General features: G+C 43.4%; 1 protein-coding gene across 4 annotated transcripts in view; it reads right to left on the bottom strand.

Annotated features, from left to right (window-relative positions):
- Nucleotides 1-1,245: 1,245 nt before the first annotated feature.
- The window catches only part of AP2A2 (adaptor related protein complex 2 subunit alpha 2), a 270,817-nt gene continuing 251,088 nt past the window's right edge, over nucleotides 1,246-20,974 (bottom strand). For all 4 annotated transcript variants that reach the window (XM_077459935.1, XM_077459943.1, XM_077459951.1 and 1 more), the window contains 4 exons: nucleotides 9,817-9,933; nucleotides 7,103-7,172; nucleotides 6,125-6,259; nucleotides 1,246-1,418 (listed from right to left, as the gene is read on the bottom strand). In XM_077459935.1, the coding sequence (XP_077316061.1) occupies nucleotides 1,341-1,418; nucleotides 6,125-6,259; nucleotides 7,103-7,172; nucleotides 9,817-9,933 (400 nt within the window). In that variant the 3' untranslated portion in view covers nucleotides 1,246-1,340. The remainder of the gene's footprint in view (nucleotides 1,419-6,124; nucleotides 6,260-7,102; nucleotides 7,173-9,816; nucleotides 9,934-20,974) is intronic.

The following is a 20,974-nucleotide window of genomic DNA, read 5'->3' as shown; positions in this document are numbered from 1 at the left end:
TGACCCGGGTAAGGAAAAATGAACTGCTGCATGTGTCTGTTCAGTGCCTGCTGTGTCCCGCGGCTACCTTCTGGAAGCACCGCATGCTTGGACTATACATCTTAAGCAAGCTGGGTGTGCGCTGGAATGTTCTTTACGTGCGTGGTCCCGGCGAACGGCCTGGCTGTAGTCGCATATGACACAAATCCTAGTGCGCCCAATGCATGTGCTACAGCGCAGAGGCATGGCCGCTAAACTGCTAACTAAGCATAGCGGCACTCTAGTAAACGCACGTGCGCCCTGGTGAACCAAGGCGAAATGGCACACCGTCATGCGCCATCATACAGGTAAAAAACAAAAAAAACAAAAAAAAAAAACAGCCAGACACAAGCAAAAAAAGTACACTTTGCAAACACCCACAGCTAGCCCAAAACTCCCCCGTATGGTCACTGCACACAGGTTTCCAGCCTCTAGCTAGCTTCACTGATTGTTACAATCACTGCCTTCCAGGTCAGTTTAGAAACTAAGAGCCCAATCTTCACCCTTCACGGCGGTTTCCTGTCACTTGAGGACCTTGAAGGACTGGGTACCCTTTTCATGTTTAGGGTCCACTCGCTTGGACCTGTACAGCACCCTGCAGAAATGGCTTAGCACTGTAGTGTCCAGGATTCCACTTTGCATGGCCCAGTGTCCAGAGGCTGCATTACAGTCAGAACCTTGCAGGATCTTGAGTCTTCTTTTCGAGGCTCGGGTACCATTTATCTAGGCATATAAAGCCTGTTTCCATTGTGTCAGACCAGTCAATCCCTTGATTCATTTAAGAACCGTTTGTGGGACTAGAGACTTGGAGCTCAGAGAGATCAAACAAATCATGCCATCCACCTTGCAGACACTGGCAAAAAACTGAAGTGCTTCCTGTATGGGAGGGGTTATATAGGGAATCACTTCCTGTCTGAAGACCTTAGGTCTACCAGGGTCCATTCACCTGGAGATGGAGTATAGCCCAGTAGGTAATAAATATTAGCCTGACTCCGTGTCCCACGATGTATGAAAAAGAAATGGCAGTTGCAGAATGCCCACCTGTAGACACTATCATTCATTCATTTGAAGAAGAACATTGCTCAAGTCTATCATTCATTTCGTTTACCTGTTCTCCACCTTAAGTTCTGCTGACAGTCTTTATAGGTTACAACAGCCAGCTGAAGCAATATTGAAACATGTAGTGTATAATTCTGGATAAGATGAACAAAAAAAAAAAGAAACAGACAATGTGTAAGGAATATTTATTTTCACTGAGATAAGGAACTGGCAGTAAGGGAAGATCACAAAGACATGGGTTCTGGAACCAAATGGATTGAGGTCTAAAATTGCTCAGAGAGCAGGTCACACAGTCTCTGGGAAACCTCTTCTTTACTTGTGCGGATGGTGAGCCGGTACATCTGTATGGACAAAAACAGTTTTGTGAGCAATCTCCTGTTTTATTTTCCATTTGCATAGCTATATGGCAGCTTTTGCGGACCTATTTTTGAAAATGACAACTCTGTGCCTGTCACCTTTCTCTACTTGATAAATCAATCTCCTGGCACACTTGCATATCAGATGTCAGGACATCCAATACCTGCATGTTTCAGATCAGTCACAAAGTACAAAAGCAAGGTTGATAGACCAAAAGGTTGCACCCTGAAAAACATGTCTGCAATGGCAGCTACACTAGTGAAAAAGTAACCAAGACGATTTTAACCACTTGCCTACTGGGCACTTTTACCCCTGTCTGCCAAGGTCAATTTAATGAGCACTCTAGGGGCTGTACTGATAATCGGACACTGATGACCAGTGCCTTGATTATCAGTGCAGATGTCCCCTTTCACACTAGCCGCTTACCGGCTCTCTCCCCACGCTGTGACAGCGTAATGAAAAAAGCCGATTGTGCTGTTAAAAAAGGCCGATTGCATCTTCAGCGCCACTTGCAAATGACTTCTGTAATAGAAGTCAATGCAAGTTGCCTGAAGACTTCAGTGGAAACTTGTCTCCTCTGGGCAGTCTGCCAAGAAAAGAGCAAAGAGATACAATGTTTATAATTATCAATGAACTGAGCTCTGTGTGGGAGGAGTTCTCAGTTTAACCATTTAAAGACTAAATCTTTTCTGACACTTGATGCTTACAAGTAAAAATGTATTTTCTGCTAGAAAATCACTTAGAACCCCCAAAAATTATATATTTTTTTTTAGCAGAGACCCTAGGGAATAAAATAGCGGTTGTTGCAATATTTTATGTCACACGGTATTTGCGCAGAGGTCTTTGAAACGCAATTTTTTTGGGAAAAAAATACATTAACGATTAAAAAAAACAAGAAAACGAAAACAGTAAAGTTAGCCCATTTTTTTTTTCATCCAAAAGTTTTGATTATCTGTTTCTGTGTATTTAATATATAGGGTTTTTTTGTTTTTTTATCTAAATTATACATACAAGTGAACTGATTGGAGGTTTGTTTTGTTTAATAAATGTTTAAATGTAAGAAATGTTATGTATCACTTATTACTTAAAGTGGTGTTGCCACCAAAAAAAAAAAAAAAAAAGCGATTTTTTTTTTTTTTTTTACTCGCCTCTAAATGCCTGTTGCTAGGGGATCCCTCGTAGCCTGTTTTCTTCAATGCCCAGGCTGGTGACTTCACTTCCCCTCGCGCCGTACAGTCATCTGGGACATGTCACGCGCATGCGCAGTGGATGCCCGGCTGTGAAGCCACAGCCGGGTGCCCACAGTAAGAATGCCGGCGCTGCGAGCGGAGCAGGGAACGAGGGGGGGTTTCGTTCCCCCGCATCGCTGGACCCTGGGACAGGTAAGTGTCCGATTATTAAAAGTCAGCAGTTGCAGTATTTGTAGCTGCTGACTTTTACATTTCTTTTTAAAAAAATTTTAGGGGGCACCCCACTTTAAGGCTGCTTTCACACTGGAGCAGGCAGGCGTTGACAGTAAAACGCTGCTAGTTTTAGCGGCGCTTTACTGTAATTTTAGAGGCACTATTTGACTGCTAGTGGGGCACTTATAATCCAGCTATAGGAAGGGCAAGGAAGGGGCTAAATGTTCACGTGAAGCGCCGCTGCCAAATCGCATTGCAGACGCTTTGGCAGTGGTGCCCGTTCATTTCAATGGGCAGGAGTGGCAGAGGAGCGGTATACGCCACTCCAAAAAAGATGCTGCTTGCAGGACTTTTTTTTTTTTTTTTTTTTTTTTTTTTTAACGTCCTACCAGCGCATCCCCTCAGCGTGAAAGCAGTCGGGCTTCCACACAGACTGCAGGGAAGCCGTTTTGCAGGCACTTTACAGGTGCTATTTTTAGCCCAAAAGTGCCTGAAAAACGCCCCAGTGTGAAAGGTGTCTAACTATTAGATTTTATGAGATGGGGGGGGGGGGGGGGGGGGTAAATAAGAATCGGCCTAACATATCGGCCCAAAAAATAAATAAAAATAAAAATCGGCATCATATATCGGCTGCCGCAATCTCTAAATATCGGCATCGGCCACAGAAAAACCCGTATCAGTCGACTTCTAATAGAATCTAATTATAAAACACTTCTAAGATGGTTCCTGGTTCCCACACGAGTTGCAAAGATGTTCTCTGCTGCATCTCCTACCCGTTTCCGGCGCTGTGGACAAATGGGAACTATGTACCACATTGTGTGGCAATGCCTCATAGTATCCACATTTTGGATTTGAATGTTCAATTTTATTCCTTCAGTGTCAGGAGTAAATATTCATAGATCCCCAGGGAGACGGTCTTTTTACCCAAAAACTGCCCGAGGAGGTCATAAAAAATAAAAAAACTACAAAGCTTTATGCACCCTTGCAAGTTCTTGGTTGATCCTCTTACCCATCTCTATTCTCTGCCAAAATAAACGTCCTCGCTGCGCAAACACAGGAAAGCAGGGGGTCTGGGCCATGTAGTACTGCACGACTACTATTTAGCCTCAATTCAAACCCAATTCAAAAGCTGGTTCATACACTCCCAAACCACCTTGTGGGCCACATTAGAATCAGAGATGGTACTTGGAAAAAAAACTACTTTCTTTTCTGGTAGCCCAACAATTTAAAACTCAAACCTCACCTGATTTATCCCTCACAGTATTCGCATCCCTTAAAGCTTGGAAAACCCTGATCACCATGGAACACAGCGAAACAACAACCACTATACCTATTCCCTTAGAAGCTTGTCTTCTAATCATACCAAAATATCAACTTAAAGGAAGGACAACTTAGGAGGGTATCAGAGCTCCATCACTATTATTCCTCAGATACCGTGAAATCCCTTAATCTTCAAACTGAATTTAAAACTTCCTTTCAGAGTATTTAACCTACCTACAGCTTTCATCTCTTTCAAAAGGGTGCACAAACTCTGTGTACCCTTTCCTAGCAGTATCACAACATTTTATCAAAAACCAAGTTTAGTAAAAGGCGTATCTCCCTTATATACTTTTTAATTGGTCGTAAACTTAGCCTTGTTAAATTCGAAACATTCATGGCCTGGGAAAGACATTAGCAGTTTATAATCAGTGGCAAAAGGCCATTTCAGTGACCTATACCTACTCTAGGAATGCTAATCTTTGGGAATTAATGCACAAAATTACCTTCCAATGGTACCTGAAACCCTACCGCATATCCAAATTTTACCCTCATGTGTATTTCTGTTGCAGAAACTGGAAAAGTAGGTACGCTATTTCACCTCCTATGGTCATGCAAATCATTGGCCAAATTCTGGCCGCTCGCCTGTTACCTTATAAAATAAATGACCGCTATTCCATTGCAAATAACCCCTAGGCTGGCCTTGTTGTTGAATCTAAATATAGTACAAATCCCCTGAAAAATATTGTGATCAACATCCTGATGGCAGCCATATTAACACTGGTGAGACACCAGAAATATTGCTTGGTCCAGGTGGTAGAAGTAGTATTAAACCTAGTTCAGCAGTAATATTCTTATGAACAAATGGATGCATCAGCCTCAAATTCTCTCACAGCCACAACTGACAAATGAAGCCTCTGGGCAGACTGGTACAACAAACACTAAAAAATATTATGATCAAACCATACTTACTGTGACATGACACCAATCACATGTGGTAACCTCTGACATATTATATGTTATATGTTTTATCTTCCTTCTAGTTATATTACTTGCTAAAAACTTCTGCATTTTTTTTGTTTAAAATAAAATTACATGACTTCCAAGGTTTTCCAAATGCAGGCTAGCGCCTTTGTGTGGTCATATGGAAACCTACTTTTGTTATTTCATTTCATTAATTGTAAAATTATAGGTAAAACCTCAAAAAACAAAACACTGAAATTAAAATATTATCCTCATCTACTCTAGATAATATAGATCAGTGTAATATGTTTAGGATTAGTGATGAAGGATACAGTTTACTAAGGAGTCTCACCAGAGAGACCTCTAGTTGTTACAATTGTGTATAATACGGATTTCTTCTTTGATCATCTTTCCACGTCTTCTAAATAAATGCCATGTAATATCTGAATGATAACCTGAGAGAAACCGGTTTCTTTCTACATGGTGTTTTTCATTATTCTACTTTACCTTTCTCCAATAAAAAGATAGAAATATACACTTTTTAAATTATTTTCCTTTTATTATTTATACACTTAATTTTATTTATTATATCTATTAGACCCCAGATGTCATTTTTGCCCAAAAAGCATTTGGTCACATCAAGATTAGAGTGATCAAATGCTTTCACCATCTACAAATTGCGCGGTTTACATCCAGGCTCGCTTCCCATTTCCTATATCAGAGCCATGCCTTTCTTTAATTACCTCTATGATCAGACAGCGGTCACTCATGTCTCCCGGTGGGACAGGAGAGCCTGAGAAAGCTGTGGAAGGCGTTCCTTCCTGCTTCTTGTAAAAGCAATCCAGTGGCTAGCTAGCCATTAGGATTGTTTTTACAAGTAAGCTGACCGTTGATTCTAAAAAAAAAAAAATACTGGGATGATGCCTGATGCTGCACTCAAATTCCAGCAACATACAGGTACATCGCTGGAGCTACGATTATAAATATTTTACACAAGAAAATTAGACAACTGTAGTCTTTCCGGAGGATTCCATTGCCAGCTGTCATGCTCTCCTAAGATCACTCACCTGTGCCTGCACATTGGGTTCGAGGCGTAGCAGGCATCCCACCTGTCGGGATTTTGCTTGAATGATTCCAGCTGCCACAAAATTGGACGGGTTTGGGTCAACATTTTCCAAAAGAGCAGGTCCAAATCCAATAAGCTGATTGGTAACAAAAAAGATATTATAAACCATAACTATGCACAAATCAAATCACTACCTATTGCACTAGAGTTAGATTGGTCTAGCTTGACATTGGTGCTGGCAGCTTTCAGCCTAAACACCAAAGCCCTAACCTAAGGCATCATACTAACTTTTTTCAATATCCCCTCCTGCAGTCCTCACACCAACCTGGCCTGTAACCCCAAACTGCTACAGCAAATCAGATAAATAGACACATAGGGGGTGCCTGCAGCAGCCTCCCAAACCTTGGCCCTTTTGACCACTAATCCCAGCCTGCATACATTCCCAACAGATATACGCAGGAGGAAGGCAAGCCTCAGCACTATAAGGAAATGTGAGAACTTTACCTAAAGTTCTGTCATAACAGAGCTTTGGGAGGCTGCTGCAGGTATGTGCAGGCAACTTTCAACGTCTGCAATTTATATAGGCAGCAGTTTACCCTTCCCTAGTGAAATCTTTTCAAATAAACTTAACCAACCAATTTACACACATACCTCTATTTCAATGGGATTCTTTGTCAATAAGAACCTGCGCTGGGATCTCCTGCTTTGATTTAAGATGCCCAATTATCTTCTACTCTTACACCTTATGCATTTTAGGGCACCCCCGTAGTGCCATCTACAGGCCAAGAGCTGCTATTACAAATCACCAAAGCTATGGAAAAGATTGGTAACTGTTCTATCTGTATATCATATGATATATCCAACAAAAAATATTGTTTCAGCTTTGCAAAAGCTGTATTATAAGATTTTTCAGAGTGTTAACACTAAAAGAACCCAAATCCTCAACTTGATACATTTGAATACTGTGTAGGGCACCAACCTTTGCTTTAGTGATTTCGGTATCCATCGGATGCTTTGCCTTGAAAATGTTCTGAATCTCTTGCTTGGGCCTGCAGGAGCAACGGAATAGTACACAAGTGTTGAGCAAAGATGGGGCAGCTTAGCAAATATTGCATAAACTGTATGGAAAAGCGTAAATGACCAGGTACAAAATATGTATACACAGCCTATACCAATGGACATGTGGTAGATCCATAAAGAAAACTTTGCTGAAGTTTTCTTTACACACGCCCAAGCAAACAGTTTAGAAATGAAAAATAAATTACACTGTATAAGAGTTATCCCAGTGGAACGTTTACTACCTAGCCATTCTGTAGATTTCTTTAGGTTACAAATTACAGTAAGCCATTGTTATGGAAGCCGGTTTGGTGTATTAGCATTTTATAGAAGGCCAAGCTTATCATTAAAAAGAATAACTAACTTTTAATTCACTATAAATACTCTCTCATCGATAATACTTTATGATCCAGTTAAAAAAAAAAAATAAATCTGAGCGGTCTGATCCACATGACAATGGTGTAGTGGAAAGCAGGATACCTGCTAAAAAGGGCCCAAAGGCAGAATAAAAAGGGACTCCGTCTTGCAAATAAACTGTGGGAGATGAACATTTCAAATGTGTAGCAATTTTCTGCACCAAGAGGGTTTACAAAAGTGCTCGCCCTGCATCTTTTTTAAAATTTATTTTTAGCAAATCAGGGCCTGTAGGCCTTAGACAGAACGTATGGTGTTTGGTCCCTTTGTCCTACCTGTACTTGTGATGTGTCATTACAAAGTGAGGGGACCCCAGTGGGGTACTCACAGAAAAGATGGGGTTTTGTGTACCTGGATATGATAGCCACTACCAAGGCACTGACTGTGTTCTCGTGGCTCTTTAGAATATGGAACCAGATGTCCAGCTGCGTAATATTTGCATTTTCAGCAGAAAAAGAGGGATTGCATCATCCAAGTGGCAAATCAAAGTTAGTTTTTTCTCCTGAGATCAAGTCTAGATCAGAGGAGAAAAAAAAAAAAAAAAAAAAAAAAAACGTAAAATGCTCACACAGAAAACCATTGGAGACAAAATAGGTATTCACTTTGTGGTAAACTCTGTCAAAGGCTCTGCCTTTAATATTGCATAGTCTGCTACACACTGTAGATTGTTTTATCAAAAGCCAGGAACCAGTCAGTGCGAACGTACAGGAAAAAACGGTTGTATCTTATACACAAGGCTGAGCCTAAGGGTCCAGGCTATGCCCATCACTGTGGACATATCCCACAAAGGAGTCTTCAGGGTCTGGGGCCCTGGATGTTTATAGCGCTCCTCAGCTAACTACATGCCAAGGTGAGCACAGGATCCAGTGACAGAGGCACACAGTGGGGTCCAAGTACAGTTCCCAAGGTACACACTGAACTGATATGGAAACTCTTAGATAGCCCAGGATAGTATGCAGTCAGATGCTGAAACGTAAAAAAAAAATGGTTAAAAAAGAAAAAAATACTTCGCTGGGGATAACAGGTCTATCACCTAAAGACCAATAAAAAAATAATAATTGGAGTCTACCGAAGGGGGGAATTCTGGGGGCAACCACAGTAAGCTTTTTTTCCAGTAGCCAATCAACTGAAAACAGGCTGCATATATATCCCATGGTATTTGGATACAGGTGCTGTGTCCTGTACCATTAAGATATATACTTCTCATTTCCTGAAGATTATTATCAGAGATATGTTTGTTTTTCTAAAGCAATTACTGTACACTGAATGTCTGACAAGCCACACTCTACTAAGACATTCCATCCAAGGAGGATTATTATTATATACCTGGTACAAAATCTAGGAGTCTGAATATGTCGAAGCTATTACTGTGTAAGCCCTATAAGTAATCATAACCAGCATTGAAGATCGCATGTGTTGATGGAACCAGAACTTACTTTGTGGCCGTGCTTTGATGGCTATGATAACTGCAGTGCACCATTGATAAATGGTTGCTACACGTGACTTTTACTGGAATTATCCTATAAGTATTTAATTTGATTCTCATATTGTGTAGCTTCTTGGGGGTATCCTTTGCTTTATCCTTACTGTGATTTGGAGGACACTTGAAGTGAGTACTATATAAAGAAGGTAGTGACAGCTATATACTGCCTATAGACTTTCAGCATGAATAGCAAAATATACAAATCCAACACATGGATTACCAGGAGTAATAGACGTGCCTCTTCAGCACAGTGAGGAGATTCTTAATGTATACTGGTATAGGTAGAGGTGTGGAATTTTCTGCATATTAATTTGAAGCTTTGGTTTATTACCTACTTTATACAACATATTACCCTATTTAAAGTGGATACAACTGTTGCTTTAGGACTCAATACTACAGCGCAATCTGTCTCAGCATAGTTTTTCAATAACAATGTCAGTACAAATATTTAAGGAAAAATTATTATATTTCTATGGAGGAACTACATGATAATCATGAGCCCAATATTACACATGGACATACTGTAACCCGCGGTTGCCGCAAAGAAATTTGCAGTGTATGGCCTGCTTAAGCCTCTTGAAATGATCTTATTTGCTTATCACAACTTATGCTGAAGAAGCCTAGCTAAATAAATCATTTCACTAGAATGCTGTAATTATTCATCTAGATAATCACATGATGTGCTGTTTGTTCAGTGAGCTGACATTACTCAAATGATATAGTAACTGAGTTAACATTACCCACTGAGCTGTTTCCAGCGTTGAAAAAAGTCTTGGCCTTCCATCTCGGTTGGTTGAAAGAATTTATTGATTGTGATAGGCAGCTTCACTGAGAAATTTTGGAAAGCTCCTCCGTACCTATAGAAAAACAGCAGATTTAACTAATATAGCATGTTTGATGTACGTTAGCATTATATCACCCAGGCTTAAGCATATTGTGCTTTGCCTGGCTTTAAAAATGTGCAATATCCCATAAAAGGCCGCACATTCACAGTCAAATCTTAGGACTGTTTAAAGTGGTTCTAAAGTGCAAACATTTTTTTACCTTAATGCATTCCTGGCATTACAGAGAAAAAATAAAAAGTTTAAGCAACAATTTTTGCCCCTGACCCCTCCTTATACGTACCCAAGACCTCATTCGATCAGTCTCTTCTCTCCCCTCACTTCCATGTCTTATTGGCTTTGCTGGGGTACTGGGAGCCATTGGCGCCCAGTGCAGTTCTGTCAAAGTCAATGACAAGGGAGCAGGGGGCACTGGGATGAGAAGTCAGGAGCACTGGCAGGGGCCGTTCTGTGCAATGCCACTGCACAGAGCAGGGAAGCACAGTGCCTTGCAAAAGTATTCAGCCCCTTGGATTTTTAAGTATTTTGTTACATTAAAAAAAACATTGAACTAAAGGCTGTAATCTGAATTATATGTGATGGATCAGAACACAGTAGTCTAAGGTGAAGTAAAATTAGAAAAATATATACATAAAATAATTTTTCAGAAATACAAAAAATGATAATTGGCATGTGCGTATGTATTTGCCCCCTCCAAACAAGGGACAATATTGTTGAGAAGTACAAGTCAGGGTTAGGTTAGAAAAAATATCCAAATCTTTAATAATCCCTAAGAGCACCATAAAATCTATCATAACCAAATGAAAAGAACATGGCACAATAGCAAACCTGCCAAGACAATGCCACACAGCAAAACTCACGGACCGGGCAAGGAGGGCATTAATCAGAGGCAGCACAGAGACCTAAGGTAACCCGATTTCCGTGCTCTCAGCATAGTTGGGATCACCGACTCCGAAAGACCCCGTATCCTCAACACCTGTCTCTCAATAGCCATGCTGTTAAAACCAGCGATGGTAAAGCAGGATGGAGAATCGGACCTCGACAGAAGGTATTCTCGTAACGGCAGTCGCCAAGTGACATCTGCCACCAGGCGCACTAGGTCTGCATGTAACTGGACATGTAACATAGCTAGATGCCACGTTGTTTGGAACACAGCCATGATAGCTTGGCTAACCTTGTAACATTACAGAAGAATCTGAACTCCCTCCTCCCTGGTCTTAGGAATTCAAAGCTTTAAAAATTTCAAAAGGAAAGAAATGTTCTCAGCAGAAGAAGCAGAACCTGGCTAGGTCAGTGAGCAAGGATCATGTTGCCTGGCAGGATATTCAGGCCTGTCGTAAAACTGTCACCCTCTCCATTCAGAGAACCAACAGATAACTGTCGTAAATACCTCAAACCACAGAGTGCAGACAGATTAGTATTGTTCTGAAACTTCAGCATGTTTCATAACTTCCAAAGTTATGCACAGCCATAATATGGACATATTTAGTTTCCTCAGATAATTTCTAACATTTCAAGTCCAGACACCCCTATCTCAGGTCATATGGGAAACCACTGGGACCCCTTATTCCTCCTAGGCAACCCCGAAATGGGAAACCTGTCATGTGTGTACTTGTTTTGAAGGAAATATCACATTGATCACTAAAATGGATATCTGCAGTCTAAACAGTAGAGAGGCAGAGATATGAATATGTATCACAAAGTGTACCTGGGACAAGGTCATCAGTGTAGACACCTCCCAGCAACCAACCCCTAAACAAGATGACCAGATGATTGGTCACTGGTCGCTATCAACACCCCCTTTGATTTGATAGAAAAGAGGAGAGGCCACGGCAATGGGCAGTTCTCCTTTTACCATCCAAGCAGGAACATCTGCCAAGTTTGAGAACCGATTACCTTTGCTCATCGATCGCACTTTGATCAACCCTCGGACATTAATTGCAAGTATCCTTCCTTCCCAATTCTACCTTATTTCTTTGTGGCTGTATATTGTCTTTATTTTTTGACATCCTTTTTCTGTAAATGTTCTGTTTGCATCAACTTTGACCTTTTCAGAATAAACCCTTATGTTGAAGTGTTAACCTGGCCTCTAAAGCTCTTAATACAAGCTATAAACAAACCTGCCTCTTAAAAGGGCGCTACTGTTGTAGAGTAAGGCTTCTGAGCAGACCTGTCTGTGGTGGCAGTGTGCGTTGCAGATGCTTATTCTAAAATTATAAATTGGCATTGCTAAAATTACGAGTCTACCCCCCCCCCCCCCCCCCCAGCGGCAATCGCTCTCAGGCTGCCCGCACCGATTGTGGTCCGGCAAGCTAGAAAATCTTTGAGCCGGGCGCAGCTGAGTCTGGCATTGTTTTACGCAAGTGACAGCGTGGTGTGAGGTTGGCCGGTCCTTCGTCGCCAGTTAGCGAGGAGGGCAGGGATCTGACACCTACGTTTGTCACACTGCGTACCAGGGACGCTGGGGCCAATCAGAATTACTGGAATCCCCTCGGCCTCCACTCTGCGGAGCAGACGTGGTAACAGTTTCAGCGGAGGAAAGGCATAGATCAGCTGGTACTGATCCCACGGAGCCACCAGCACGTCTGACACGTCTGCCCAAGGATCTCTTGTCCTGGACACGAATCTCGGGACCTTCCCGATTGAGACAGGAGGCCAGAAGATCCACGTCTGGTGCGCCCCACCGCAGGCATAGTAGCCTGAATACCTCCGGATGCAACGCCCATTCTCCAGGGTCCAGCATCTGGCGACTTAGATAATCCGCCTGCCAGTTCTCCACTGCCGGGATGTAAATGGCCGACAGGGCCGGTAAATGTCGCTCTGCCCACTGAAGTATGCGAGTGACCTCCCGTGCGGCCGATGAGCTTCTTGTTCCTCCTTGGAGATTGACATATGCCACTGCAGTGGCGTTGTCTGACTGGATACTGATCGGACACCCTTGCAGTCTCATTGACCATGTGGAGAGGCATAGCCTGATTGCTCTTAGTTCGAGCAGATTGATCGGCAATTTGGATTCTTCCGTCAACCAGAGGCCCTGAGCCAACTGAACCCCCATCACTCCACCCAGCCGGATAGGCTGGCGTCCATTGTGATCATTGTCCATTTCAGAGGCAGGAACGACTTCCCGGACTGAAGCACCAGGGACCTCAGCCACCAGGTCAGGGAATCTCACTGGCTCACCTGGATCTGCTGATCTAGGGACAACGAAGATTCGGCACATCCTCCTAACTCTCAGGAGGAGGTCGTCTAGGTATCCCATGATTGCGATCCCACGTTGCCGCAGCAACGCCAAAACTGAAGCCAATACCTTGGTAAAGACTGGGGGGGGGGGGCAATGCCAAGCAAAAGGGAGAGCCAAACTCGTAGTGGTCTTCTGTGACTGCAAACCGCAGAAACTTTTGATGCCGGAGGCACATGGGTATGTGCAGGTACGCATCCTGGATGTCCAAGGATGCCAGTGAGTCCCCTTGATGGAGTGCAGCGACTACTGAGCGAACCGATTCCATTCGGAACCTCTGCACTTTCACAAAGTGATTGAGGGCTTTTAGATCCAAGATTGGACGTACCCCTTCCTTCTTGGGAACTACAAACAGGTTTGAGTAGAACCCCTGGAAACGTTCTGATTCCGGAACAGGCACAATCACCTCGCAATTCAGCAGGTCCCTTAGGGCCCCCAAGAGGGCCTCCTGGTGAGCAGGAAGAACGGGAATGCTGGAGGGGAAGAATCTGTTTGGTGGCAAAGAGAGAAACTATCTTGTAGCCTGAGGAAATCAGATCGCAGACCCATTGGTTGGACAGTCGAGAGGCCCACCGGGCTGCTAACTCCCGAAAGCGACCCCCCACCTGAGACATGGGTGGGGGCAAACCTTCATGCGGTAGCACTTTTGCTTGCAGGCTTGTTAGGCTTGCGGTTCCAGGGACGTTTCTGTCCTTCCGTGGTCGTCCTGTCGGGCTGGGGACGTTTGGCCGAAGCTCCGGGCAGACGAAAAAGCTGTTTGTGAGCGGAAAAGGAGGGCCCTAGCCTACGCCGTGGCTCCTTAGCCTTCCTGGCCTGTGGTAGTAGTGTACTTTTACCACCAGTGGCATTCTTAATAATGTCCTCCAAAGAGGCTCCAAAAATCCGGTCGCTAAGGAAGGGAAGATCCGTCGGCGCTTTCTTGGATGCCTGGTCAGCAGACCAGCATTTCAACCAAATCCGGCACCTCAGCTCTACTGCGGACACTGAAGTCCTGGATAACAGGGGGAGAGTATCCAGGGCCGCGTCACAAAACGTACTTAAGGCCTTGCACTAGTTGGTCTGCTAGTTCCACACAGACAGGATAACCCTGTTCTCCAAATTCGCCGTGCAACAACTTTGCCCACTCAGTGTCTGCGACACAAGTGCAGATGCCAGTACTGGTCGCACGGCTGACCCCACAACCGTAAACAAGGAACGAGCCACTGCCTCGGCCTTCCTGTCCGTGGGATCCTTAAATGCAGGAGTTGCCTATACCGGGATTGTGGTTACTTTGTTTAACCTGTATACTGGGGGATCCACAACTGGAGGAGGCTCTCCTCAAAGGGGTAATGCACCGCCATGTATTTGGGGACCGGGAAGGTCAGTTGTGGTCGACCCCATTCCTTGTAAATGAACTTGTCAAAATAAGTCAGATACAGGAACACCTTTAGTGAACGGGCTGGCTTACAAGACCCAAAAGGGGCCGCTACATCAGCAGAGGGATCTGCTGGCTCCTTAAGCCTCAGGGTATCACGAACAGCTGTGATAAGTGCTCCAACAAGCGCTTTGTCGTGCACGGACCCGGACGGGGACTCAGCCTCACTGTCCGAACAGTCCTGGTCAGCGTCATCTGAAACGACAGAGCAGGGGGTCACCAGCCTCAAAGCTCTCCCCAGAGGACGGGGGGCAGGGGCCGCTTTTTAGCACCTTTGCGCCCACGCACTGCCTCCATCTTGGCAACGAACGACAAGGTGTCCAAAGGCACTGCGCATTCCGCAGGACGCACCAGTTGGAATTGCCTGGATTTCGGGGGAAGAAACCAGTTTCTGAAGCCATGCTGACCCTACCCTGTCTGCCACCCAAAGGGGACATAGGACAGTGACAGTCCCACCCTCCTTACTGCTGCTGGCTGAGGGGCTCTTTCACGCAGGACTCACCACCCTGTAAGGTTCTGCACTATCCAGCAGGTATTGCCTGTTGTCTCTGTTGACTCTTAGGTGCAGAGAAATCAGCACTGTGTCGATGGAAGCTGCTGCTAATGGCGCTGAATCCACTCTGCAATGTGCTCAGGCTAAAAGAAAGTGGCCGCCCAGTGTCCAGTATAAGGACATAAAACACAGGGAAAATGGTCAACAGAGAACAGGGGCACAAGCTGCCGCTAGAGAACGCTGAAAAAACGTGTTCAGGCTTCCAGAAAATGGCTACCGGCATCCAGTATAAGGACAAATCACAGGGAAAATGGCCGCTGAAGCACAGAAGAGCATGCTTTCACTTGCCCACACCTAAGATGGCCACTAATGCAAAACCCATGAGGGACAGAGAGAAACAAATGGCGGTGAAACAGCGCTGCACAAGACACAGGTACAGCCTCACAGGCACCTTCCAGAGACATGAAAACAGGACTCAGGACACAGCCAGCCAGCGCAGCCGACCCCCCCCCCCCAGGTGAGAGCCCCCCCAGAGAGCCCCTGCACAGACACACACCGCTCTGTAGCATCCCCCACAGGGAGGGGGGAAGATAGGGAGAGAAGAGAGGGACCCCCGAATCGACCTCCCAGGGAATACCCAGCTGCTCAGCCCCACGAGGCAGGGAGAGCTGTACTTACCAGTCCTGAAGAGCTGGGAGACATTCCATTACAGACCCACTCTCTGATCAGTACAGGGTGGTTGTTGGCCTGACACACTGACGCAGACATCAGTAGTCTGGTCATATGTGTGCCCCTGAGCATAAAAGCTCATGACCACCTCTGAAGCTGAGGTTTCGTCGTGGCCGGCCTAGCGTGGAGCTGCAACCTGTACACCCTCGATGGCCAGGCTGGGGAGAATACAAGGATAAGTAAGGGTATCCAGCCTGTTACCCAGCCGGCTGTTGATAGTAGATCACAGGATCTATCATCTTGCGCAAAAAGCCAAGCTTCTGCAGAAAAAAAAAAAAAAGACGGACCAATGGGCCCCTCAGGGTTCCTAGGTCCTTCTTCACTAGGCAAAATAAAACAGATGACTGCATGGCAGGCTGGAGGGTTGTTACCTAAGGGACCGCCCCTTAGGCGGAACTGGAAAGTTCTGTGTTTTACATAACATGTAATGCCTCGTATTCTCCTTAAGGTGGCGTAACAACCCAATGGCTAAGAGAAGAGCTGTGTCGGTCGGTGAATATAAGAGAAAAGCCTTTTCTGCACACATGCCACAAACTGAATCACTTAAGGTATGCAAATACACATTTGGACAAGCCAGCTTCATTTTTTAATATGGGGCTGTGGACTGAAACAAAGATTGAGTTATTTGGTCATAAGCAGGGGCATTATGCAAGGAGGCAAAAGAATACAGAATTCCAAGAAAAACACTTGCTACCCACAGTAAAATTTGGTAGAGGTTCCATCATGCTGTGGGGCCAGTTCCAGTACTGGGAATCTGGTTAAAGTTGAGGGTCGCATGGATTCCACTCAATATCAGCAGATTCTTGAGAATAATGTTGAGGAATCGGTCACAAAGTTGAAGTTACGCCGGGGCTGGATATTTCAACAAGACAAGACTCAAAACACTGCTCAAAATCTACTTGGGCATTTATGCAGAGGAACAAGTACAATGTTCTGGAATGGCCATCCCAGTCCCCAGACCAGAATATCATTGAACATCTGTGGGGTGATTTGAATTGGGCTGTTCATGCTCGGCAACCATCAAACCTAGCTGAACTGGAGATGATTTGTAAGGAGGAATGGTCCAAAATACATTCATCCAGAATCCAGACACTCATTACAGGCTATAGGAAGCGTCTAGAGCAGTGATTCTCAACTGGGGTTCCTCCAGAGGTTGCTAGGGGTTCCTTCAGCATTGGGCAATTTCTCACGCCATTGATCTTTTTAGCTATCTGTAAGGAGGTAATTCTTCCCAATGACCACAAGTGTAAGGACCATTCTTTCCACTGACCATCACATTAATGTATCATGAGTTGTAGATTTCTAATTTTTATAAGGGGTTCCCCTGAGACCAGAGAACTATTTTAGGGGTTCCTCTGTGTTGAAAAGGTTGAGAAAGGCTAGTCTAGAGGCTGTTATTTCTGCTAAAGCAGGCTCTACTTAATATTGATGTGATTTTTCTTTTAGGGTGCCCAAATTTACGCACCTGTCTAATTTCGTTTTGATGCATATTGCGCATTTTCTGTTAATCCAATAAACCTAATTTCACTACTGAAATATTACTGTGTCCTTCAGTTATTTGATAGATCAAAATTAAATTGCTGATCCAAACACCCGAATATTTATAAATGACAATCATGGAAATAGTCAGGGGTAACTAAACTTTTGCATACAACTGTATAATATATATTTTATATACACACACACACACACACACACACACACACACACACACACACACACACACACACACACCCCTTTAAAGTAATATTTTAATCAACATCTTAATGAACACTAGAACAATTTCCCAACTTTTGACAAATAAAAATCGAGTTTCATAGAACATTGGTTTAGCTTATTACATGAAAGGTTAATAATATAACTTAGATTACAGAATCTTCAGTTTTACTCAAATTAGTTGATGCAAAAGTGAATACACCCCACAACAAAAAGTACTCAATCTAGTATTTTGTATGACCTCCATGATTTGTAAGGACAGCACCAAGTCTTCTAGGCATGGCTGGAATGAAGAAGTTGACGATTTATTGCAAAATCTATCTTTTTCCATTCTTCAAGACCAACCTCTTTTAGAGCCTGGATGCTGGATGGAGAGTGATGCTCAACTTCTCTTCAGAATTCCCCATAGGTGTTGGGCTGGGTTCAGACCTGTTCTTCAGAAATGCAACAGAGGCCTTAGATGCATTTTGGATCATTGTCATATTGGAAAAGGGCACGGAGTGATGGTAGCATCTTCTCTTTCAATAAAGAGCAGTAGACATCCGTGAATTCATACTGCAACCACCATGATTCACTTTAGGCACCATTCATTTTTTTATGTACTCAACTTTGCAACACTGTTGAGTTTTGAGCATGGGCCCTGGCAGATTCTAGGCGGGCTTTTTTGTGCCTGGGCTTTAGGGGAGGCTTCCTTCGTGGATGACACCCTTGCATGCCATTCCTCTGCAGTGTACAATCACCCCAGTTTGGCTACTTCTTTAGCCGACTGCAGTGAACTTGCATGGTGATTTTCTTCAACCCTTCTCACCAGAAGATGCTTATGTCGAGGTGTTAACTTCTGTGGATGGCCTGAATGTGTCAGAGATGGTTGCAGTTCCATCTTTGTTAGAATACTGTAGCAAGTGTTATCCCCCTAGAAAATTTTGATTCTGAAAGGAAAGGTTTCCTGACAAATCTGTTGGAGTGCACTCATTTACGCTGAGCACTTTATGTGTGTAATATGATATATATTACATACACACAGTTGTGCTCATAAGTTTACATCCCCTGACAGAATTTATGATTTCTTGGCCATTTTGCAGTTAATATGAATGATGACAAAAAACATTTTTCACTCATGGTTAGTGTTTGGCTGAAGCCGTTTATTATTAACTGCGTTTACTCTTTAAATTATAATGGCAACAGAAACTACCCAAATGACCCTGATCAAAAAAGTTTACTTAACCGGGTGAGGTTGGCCTGATAACACACACAGGTTGACACAGTTTGAATGGCTAATAAAAGGTAACCACCCTCACCTGTGATCTGTTTGCTTGCAAGGTGTGTGTGTGTGTGTGTGTGTGTGTGTGTGTGTGTGTGTGTGTGTGTGTGTGTGTGTGTGTGTGTGTGTGTGTGTGTGTGTGTGTGTGTGTGTGTGTGTGTGTGTGTGTGTGTCCTGACAGACCCTTGCATCTTTCATTGTAAAAGGAATACAAGTGACTTTTTAACCAGTTCCCGACCAGCGCACGCCGATGTACGTCGGCAAAATGGCACGGGCAGGCATATTGGCGTACAGGTACGTCCAATCTTTAATGCCGCCCTGCCATCGCGCCGCGAACTCGATTGCCGCAGGCATACCCGCGATCGTCTCACGGGGCGGCTGATCGGAGAGATGCCGTTGTAAACAGCATCTCCCCGTTCTGCCTAGCAACTAGTGACACTGATCTCTGCTCCCTGTGATTGGAGCAGAGATCAGTGTTCACTAAATGAAAGCCCAGCCCCCAACAGTTAGTAACACACCCCTAGGAACACTTAACCCCTACACTGCCACCCACTGGTTAACCCTTTCACTGCCAGTATCATTTACACAGGAAACACTGCTTTTATATAGCAGTGATTGCTGTATAAATGACAATGGTCCCAAAAATGTGTCAAAAATGTCCAATGTGTCCGCCATAATGTCGCAGTCACAATAAAAAAAAATAAAAAAATCACTGATCGCCGCCATTACTAGTAAAAATAAATTATTAATAAAAATGCCATAAAACTATCCCCTATTTTGTAAACGCTATAACTTTTGCGCAAACCAATCAATAATCGCTTATTGCGATTTAAAAAAAAAAAAATATGTAGAAGAATACGTAACAGCCTAAAGGGAAAAAAAATGTTTTTTTTTATATATTTTTGGGAGATTATTATAACAAAAAGTAAAAAATAATGCATTTTTTTTTCAAAATTGTCGCTCTATTTTTGTTTATAGCGCAAAAAATAAAAATCGCAGGGGTGATCAAATACCACCAAAAGAAAGCTCCATTTGTGGGGAAAAAAAGGGCGTCAATTGGGAGCCACGTCGCATGACCGTGAAATTGTCAGTTAAAGCGACGCAGTGCCGAATCGCAAAAAGTGGTCCGGTCTTTGGCCAGCAAAATGGTCCGGGGCTGAAGTGGTTAAAGAGTGTAATAAAAAAAAAAAGAATAAAAAGTAAAATAATAAAAACATTTTTTTTTTTTTTTTTTTTTAACACAACTCACGTTCAGAAGCATACGTGAGTAGTGCCCGCTTATGAAAAACTGTGTTCAAACCACACACATGAAGCATCACCACGATCTTTAGAGCGAGAGCAATAATTCTAGCCCTAGACCTCCTCTAACACAAAACATGAAACCTCTAGAATTTTTTAAACAGCCCTGGATATCCTCTAACCAACCTTCCAGATTCAACAGCCAACTTTTGTCTATCTAGGGTCTCCGTGTGCACCCCCCGCTCCCTTTAGTGGAATGGACGACTCCTCCCCTCTTCCGTTCTTTTCTTTTTACTCTTTCTGCTCTCCGTTTCTTACTTTCATTCACCTCTTCTTTTCTGCCTTAGTCTTTTTTTCTCTAATGACTTTGGCCGAGACGGAGCCAAGTTAATTCTGATGGTTATGGTAGACTGAAATAACCGAACCCGACGGGCTATATTGCACTTCTCAATTATCTTATTTTCCAATGTGTACTTTTTTTTTGTTTCCATAAGCTTTGCCTACATTGGCTATTTTTGCCGATGATTATATCATTTCAGAACCGTTTAGGATTTTCATTTCTTCTTCATGAGCATTATGTACACAGCTCTATATAGCCAACGTTTTGATGTCGGGGGGGGGGGGGGGTTTGTTGTTTTGTTTTTTTTAATTATGTTGTCTGATGTCTACTGTAACCAGTAATTATTTGTACACCTTTGTTATACTTCATTTGCAATAAAAACCTTTGTAAAATAATTTTTTAAACAAAGCCTATGGAGATTTTTATGGGTAAAAGTATGTCGCCATTCTCCAAGCGGCAAGTTGGGTATCAATTTACTCGGCGTAACATCTTTCACAATATTAGAAAAAAAATATTTGGCTAACTTTACTGTGGTCTTATTTAATTCAAAAAAGTAGTTTTTCCAAAAAAAGTGCGCCTGTAAGACCACTGTGCAACTACGGTGTGACAATGTGTTTCACCGGCTG

Source organism: Lithobates pipiens, unplaced genomic scaffold (genome assembly GCF_037356315.1).
Source record: "Lithobates pipiens isolate NorthernLeopardFrog02 unplaced genomic scaffold, aLitPip1_a1.2 Scaffold_10, whole genome shotgun sequence".
In the NCBI taxonomy this organism is placed as follows: Eukaryota; Metazoa; Chordata; class Amphibia; order Anura; family Ranidae; genus Lithobates; species Lithobates pipiens.
This window is presented reverse-complemented; position numbering and strand designations above follow the sequence as displayed.